General features: G+C 37.4%; 1 protein-coding gene across 4 annotated transcripts; it reads right to left on the minus strand.

Moving 5' to 3' along the window:
* Positions 1–728: 728 nt before the first annotated feature.
* Positions 729–6532, minus strand: LOC113010653 (uncharacterized). Of its 4 annotated transcripts, none has more exons than XM_080292210.1 (5): positions 6327–6517; positions 5429–5829; positions 4690–4960; positions 3662–3799; positions 729–3070 (listed from the first exon to the last, which is right to left on the minus strand). In XM_080292210.1, the coding sequence occupies exons 2-5, from the start codon at positions 5626–5628 to the stop codon at positions 2801–2803; spliced, it is 879 nt and encodes a 292-aa protein (XP_080148336.1). In that variant the 5' UTR covers positions 5629–5829; positions 6327–6517; the 3' UTR covers positions 729–2800. The 4 variants fall into 4 exon arrangements, with proteins under 4 accessions (XP_080148336.1, XP_080148337.1, XP_026005617.2 ...); XM_080292211.1 differs by having other exon boundaries at positions 5988–6517; XM_080292212.1 differs by lacking the exon at positions 729–3070 and adding an exon at positions 3174–3364 and having other exon boundaries at positions 6327–6532.
* Between the last annotated feature and the right edge of the window lie 699 nt (positions 6533–7231).

The raw sequence follows: 7231 nt of genomic DNA on the forward strand, positions 1-7231 counted from the left end.
AAGCAAGAAATTCTAATGAAAATGTAGCATTTTTCTAACAGCCCAGTGTCAAGAAGTACCTTTGCCAGGATTCAGTGTATTTTGTATGGTGGAGTACATTCTGCAAACCCCATCAGTGTTCATCACGGCCATTTCCATCTTTTTCACAAGATCCACTACCTTCTGTTCTTCAGCATTGTTCTCCTTAACATCATACCTACCAACACCTCCTCTTCACCTCTGTTTTCTTCACCTCCAAAACACAAGTTTTTCCTTCAAGATGACACCTGCTCTATCTCTCTTCCTAGCGACAGCGGACTAGAGCATTAGTAGCGCCTGGCTTTGCTCCCCTTTCACCTGGTCTCTACCTCTCCTTACATCCTTGCCTTTCCGTCTTTCTTGATGCCTCTGAACATGCCTTTCAACAGCATCAGAGGTTGTTGGTGTTGTCCACAGATCTGACTAATCCGTTATCGAAATGTTCTTCTCGATGATCTACATGTTTGACTTACTTAAGATATCACACAGGACACGCTTCCTGACACACTCTCACTTGGGACTATGACCTTCCTATCATCATGAAGCAGTTTGGCAATTCTTCTCTGACCTCTAGCTCAAGCTGTTTTTACCCAGTGAACTCCTGCTTACTGGATATTTATATAGATATTGTGACAAAAAAGAGCTCAGTAACTTCCCACTTACAAATTAGACTGATTAGAATGTTGGGACATTTAAAGGAACTCAATATACATAGTTAAAAGCATATTTACTAGTGACAAACATCTAAAATCTTCAAAATCTGAGAAGTAAAATTGCACAAATATCAAACCTTTTACAATTTTCTGCTCTAAGCTTGCATTTCATTTAAACGTACATAATTTCATCTTAAACAATTTTTACACTTTAGATTTTCTCTCCCCTCATGCAAGAACAACAAGCATCAAAGAAACACTTTTGCAGCAAAAAGTACAAACAATAATTTCTGGAGATGCTTTTTTTCACACTTCAAAAAGAGTAAAGCAAAGGAACACATTATTTATAAAATTAGCATGAATCAAAGTGCAATATTATAAATGATGGGGAGTTTTTTTCATTTTTAATGCATTTAAATTGTGAAAATGAGAAATGAGAAAAAAGGAGCAGGTCAACTAGATATATACATATTTTGGTAAAAATGTGTGATCATGTGCAATTAAGAGCTATTATAGACAGAGATGGGCAGTGTTGGAATTTAAAAATATAATCGGCTTATCTGCTATTATATTTTTTCTGGATAAGAGAGGCCCAACTCTTAGTACAGTTTGTGCCGACAGGACTGACAGGAAATTACATGCTTTTGCAGAAGCCTGCTTTTGCAGCTAGAATGAAGTGAAAGTGAAACCAACTAGGCTGTTTGATTGAAACTTAAAGTGTGGTATGATGTAGAGAGCAAGTATATAAATGACTAGGCTTCCTGTTTTGTGCTTCAGACCTGAGCTTGTGTGTCCGTGTGTTCAGGTCTCCATATCCAGGATATGTTAATTAAAGATCATTTTTAAAGTAAAAGGACCACTTTTGAGCCGTGTCTTTCTTGGCCCTAAGAATTCAAAGAACTGGAATTAACAGCAGTAATGTGTTACTGTAATCCGATTACTTTTTTCAAGTAATGAGTAATATAAGGGATTACTATCGCAAAAAAAGTAAATAGATTACTGTTACTTTCCAGTAAGCACGCCGCTTTACTGCGTTACTAAACCGTGATTTTGTTTGTGAGAGTGTCTCATGACAATGACATAAGCACGTGCGACACCTGTGGCAGCAACAGACTTGTGTAGATCAACAATGGATAGTATGGAGTGCAGGACAGAGTACGACTATGCAGCATTTAAAGCTTGGACGTACTTACATTACTTTAGTCGGTAAAAAGTGACTAAAATATGAGCATCCGCTGTACACTCTGCGTGGGAAGAAAATGTCTTTCTACAGCGAAAAATTTAACTTGAAATCTGAGCAAGCACCGAGCACGCTGCCACAGGAATGTGAAATTCACAGAGAAACCCCCGGATACCCCCACTGACATGACTACTGTGGCACCGGGAAAACCTCCACCCGCCCCACTCCTGCTTAACAGGTGAAGATAGATTTAAGAACGACAGGACTTAGTGACTCTGAGCGTTGATTCTATTTATTTTTTGCCGTGTTTTACTTGCATCTATTTGAAAGAGTGAGTGTAAACACAAAAAATTATTTTATTTTATATGTGGGAATATGCAGAAAATAGGTTTAAATGTTAAACAAATTTCTTCAAGTCAAAGACTGTTGAATATAATTTCATTTTTGCTTAATGCAATGTGCATAAAATTAAAAGATTAAAACTGATAAAACAAGTTTTTAAAAGATTCAATTTTATTTGATGGATTATGCAGAAAAAGTAGAATTGGGCTGAAAGGTCTGTTGCTTTATTATTTATTCAGGTTGTGTATCATGGATTACTTTTATGGAGTATTAATCAGTAATTAGTTACTAATTACTTTTTTCAAGTAACTTGACTAACACTGGTAATAGATCTCATCAAGGAATTACAAATCATCCACCAGTTCTTCAGAGCTCATAAGAACAAAGAAGGATTGAACGTCTACCTGAATTTCTTAGTGAGAACAGTTTTGTGAGCATAATAATAACCCCTTAACTTCACTTCTCTTTCCACAAACATTTTTATGCATGCGGGTAAATAAATTTTTTTAGGGTTTACTACACATTACATTGCAGCACAGAGCATTACTAGAGTCTGCTTTAGTCTTTATTTGGCTTTTCTGCGACCTCTAGTGACCGTTTTGGTCTTTTAGAACTCTTTCAACAGAAGGCCATAGGGACGAATGGCACGCGCCACCATCTTTTCCTCTTCTTCTTTTGATACTCTATCATTGATGGGAACCAGCCAGTACTTATCATTGTGGTGTTTCTCTCTGTATCTGGGGTTGATCCGATTCTGCAGAATCACTTTGTACGTCTTGCCGTTTTTTTTGGACTTGAAATCTTTACAGTATTTGAGGGCCACTTCGATGTCAGGTGTAGAATAAACCCCTCTACCATAGACGTCACGGTGACCTGGCTGTTAAATAAAGTGAGAGGAATTAGAAATTAATTTAGAGATTTAGATAATTTAGAGAATGTTACAGTTTATTTACTTTGACCTGAATAAGATAAACTTTAAGTCATTTTTAACCATTTTATTTATTTATTTAGTTAAAGATGTACAATAACTAACAGTAGATCACGTTTCTATTCTACAGCATAGGGAATGAGCACATCACAGTCTTTGTTAACACGTATTGTGTTTTTCTGTTATGTTCTGCTTCTACTGAAGATGAAATCTATTGAAATTTCAGTAGATACTGATCAGGGGCTGAGGGAAAGAGAAGCAGAGAAAGACCAACAAACAACAAGAGGACAAAAACACAGACAGACAGAAGATAAACATTCATGAAATATTTTAAGATATTGTGTCAAATAACTATACAGCAATTGGAGTGGAGATGAAATGCTCATTGCATCATGGGAAGTCATCATGGAGATGATGGAGACACAGACTTCCTGACAGAGGAGGCTTACTAGGCATGTAAAAAAGTATTGCCATATTAAAGCATCGTATCATATTTTCACTGGTTAAAATACTGCAGTACCAGAGATGATGTAATCAAACCTTGAAACGTCCTTTGATGATGTCACAAGCAGAGTCATAAGATGTCCCATGGTAGGACACAGGCCACTCCCCTGACACTGACCGAGTGCGATAGCCTGCTGTGCCGAGCCATTCATTTCCATCATACTTATCCAGGACCTGTGATCAAATGTTTTCATGCAAGAAAATCTGTTATGATGTTATAACAGATGATAGCTTCATAGAGTTACGTAAGCTGAGGGGCACAACTCATAGCAGAACACAGTCAAAAAAAACAACAACAACAAAAAAACTATCGCTTTTGATAGGTCAAAGAGCCAAAAGTTATCTCTTTATCTGTAGTTATTTCTGCATCTGTTTGTTTGTTTTGTATCTAGAGGCTGGAATGGATGGGGCAGTGGGACATAAGAGCAGAGGATGCTATCTAGAGGGCGCAGCTCGAGTACGAAGACGCAGTCTGTCGGTCTGAGGTCATCAAAACTGCTTTTGTTTGTTTCAGACAGTCCATAGATTATCTTTGCAAAAGTTAAACACGTGTTTTACACACAAATTTTAAAAAGTCAAATAAAAGTAAAAGTAAAATTATTATTGTCATTATTCTGATTTCCCGTGAAATATAATATAAATTCTTTTGACAATCTATTGAAGTCACAGCCCTCCTTCCACTGTATCTACCAAGAGAAAAAAGTCTGCATTTTATTTGTTCATCACAGCCGCTAGTTGAAAGTTTCTAATAAAGCCAGCAACAGAAAACAAAACCAACTCTATATTTTGATATCAATGTCATTGTAATGCTTCTAAATGATCTATTAATAACATTGTGAACCATCTTTTGATTTTATTCTACTATATATTTCATATACTATATGCTTCATTTCATTATACACTTCATTTTTTATAAGTAACTTTTACGGTGGTATCATTGAATTCATAATGCGTCTTTTTCAGTGAGTATCAGTATCATCCAGTGCTTGATAGTGTTTAAGGACCAGTTATAGCAGTTTAAATGCTGAACATGAATAACATGGCTGCTTCAAAGGGATACTTACCTTGATAGCAAAACGCTGCCAACCATAGGGACGCCAGTACTCTTCGTCACCTCTGTAAAAGGTATCTGTGTCTTTCATTCCAGTAAAGTCGTAGTGAAATCTGGGGTCAAAGAATTCTTCCTCGTTGATGATGAAACGCCTTCCATTTCTTTCCTCTATTTCAAATTTTGATACATGTTTATTTGCTGGAAAACCTTTAATACCTATATTCCCGGGCAATCCAGAAGACACGTGCCCATCAATCCTCATCAAACTGCTTTGTGACACCGAGCTGTAAGCATAAAGTTCCAAAGCAGATCAGCTGTCTTTTCATGTCATCGACTTAAATATATTTTAAATCAGATTATGCATGGCTTATAGGTCATGCTGTTTTACAAAAGTTAATGAGTTATGTCTCAGAAGTCTGAACAATCTGAAATTTTAGCTGTTGAAAATGAAAATGGTGGATTTTAATTGGACTTTTTTTTTACACTATATAAAGTGAAATGCAGGTAAAAATGAGCACACATATTTTTCTATCCTGTTGTGAAACGATTAAACTTCTTTGGGTTTTCGAAACTACAACCTGACTTTGAGTCTCGGCACAGTCACAGTTTTACTAGTGTCATCTAAATTATTTTTGAAACATTTTTTGCACCAGTAATTCTATTCTAAAGCCTAATCCTTTTAAAAACCTACAATCCTGTTTCAGTAATGACATTTAAAGTAGTTGTTATCAGAGGTTTAGTATAACATTTACCAAGTTTGATCTCCATCCACAACTGTAGAAATGAGCTGCGTAACAGGCAGCTGCGTAGCAGGAGCTGTGAAAAACAAATTTTTGAAAGCTTCGAGAAGACCAGAACCGATGCCAACTTCTCCTTGTTTTTGTTGAACAGAAGTTATCTTAGCATTGCAGATCACCCCCAGTGCTTCAAGTACGATGTCGTTGTCAATCATCTTGGCGATGTTGTCTTGATGTTGCAGTGCTTTGCTTTGATGTAAAGAACAAAAGCTTGTATCTTGTACTTTCACTTCTGGTACATAGCAAACAGCTATGTGTATGTGTATGGAGTCATCTCTGTTGCTGAAGAGGAAGTGTTTCTAAACTCTGTCTGAGTCACATTTCTTTATACCATTATTTATTTCTTCTTATATGCCCTGTGAAAGTTAAACATCAAAAAAATCAATTTTCTTTAAATAAAAACGAGTTTCCACATAAACATTTATACTTTGGTCTGACTTATACTTTCATTTCTATCCACTCATGCAATTTCTTATCTATTGGCAGGGGTACTGGAGCCTCTGCCAGCACTTACTTGCTGGGTGTTACAAAGTCTCTCTCCTCCACCCTACATTTGTATTTTTAAGATAAGTAATGTATCAAAAATGAAAAAAGCCATAGTGTCACGTCTAGCGTGGCAGACGTGTGGAGTTGTAGATAAGGACCCAAGATGCGGCTTGTGATGAGAGTGAACTTTATTTAGTAAGGAGGATGACATACAAACAGAAACGGCATGGCGAGAAGAAACGAAACTGGAACAGCTAACAAACCAAACCCAGAGATGGACAGAGATGGATACGCAGGAAGATGGAGGGGAACAACACAGACGAACCAGCAACGAGGACGGGGGAACACACACTATAAATACACTCACCAGTAATCAGGGGATGGGAAACAGGAGGGAAACACACCTGGGAGACATAACAGCTGACGAGGCAGGGGAAACGTAAACAGAACACACTGACATCAGACAGAGACCTTCAAAGTAAAACAGGAAACACACCGACTGAACACAGACTGGAGGACACCTATATCGGCACATGAAACGTGAAACAGAAGAGTACAAAAACCCAAGATAAACAAAACCACAGAATAATAATAAACTAAACATAAACACGGAGTCACAGACTCCGGACCATGACACATAGAGTCAATGAAGTTAAAGATGTGTTACACAAAACAGTTTCAAACCATAAAGTTATTACTCACATTACAAATTTTATAGAGAGATTGTAATGGAAATGTTACGGTTTGCAAGGCTGGGGGAAATCTGCAGTCGCTCTGAGGTTTGCTTGTAACAAAAGCTGAGAAATGCAGGGGAGGCAATTAAAACTGAAACCACAACCACTGTATGGTGCAGCTGGTGACATGGAAGATGAGGATAAAGCAAACTGCATCACAAGTGCTGAAGTCATCACTCTTGCACTGTGTGCGATGCTGCGGTTGGTCGTGATTAAATGTTGCATAAAGTGGCAGGAACAAATACAGCGTTTCTATCAGCTCAGCAAACATCAGCAAACATATAAACTGTTTGTATGTTGGCCACACAGTCTGCTGCTGGCTAAAAGCCTACTGGTGTGTTTCATTTCACAAAGAAAAGACTGTGAGATAGCTTCACTCGGAGAGGGGGAAAGGTGTAAGAAGAAAGACAAGAATGGGAGAAGTGTCCATTGGCATTTGGTAAACTGCATTAAATATCTTTTAATAGAGGATTAAATAGAAAAAGTCAATAGAGATAAAGACAAACATGAGTCTATGGAGCCATTCACTTAGGTAGGT

This window comes from Astatotilapia calliptera, chromosome 18, assembly GCF_964374335.1.
Source record: "Astatotilapia calliptera chromosome 18, fAstCal68.1, whole genome shotgun sequence".
Lineage (NCBI taxonomy): Eukaryota > Metazoa > Chordata > Actinopteri > Cichliformes > Cichlidae > Astatotilapia > Astatotilapia calliptera.

What these genes read in the sequence shown, in the direction of transcription:
- LOC113010653 (XM_080292210.1), bottom strand. Translation starts at nt 5,628, where the DNA reads ATGATTGACAACGACATCGTACTTGAAGCACTGGGGGTGATCTGCAAT. An exon ending in GTGGATGGAGATCAAACTTG is followed by an intron (nt 4,961 to 5,428) that starts GTAAATGTTATA and finishes TTATGCTTACAG; the next exon opens with CTCGGTGTCACAAAGCAGTT. An exon ending in TCATCAAAGGACGTTTCAAG is followed by an intron (nt 3,071 to 3,661) that starts GTTTGATTACAT and finishes TTTATTTAACAG; the next exon opens with CCAGGTCACCGTGACGTCTA.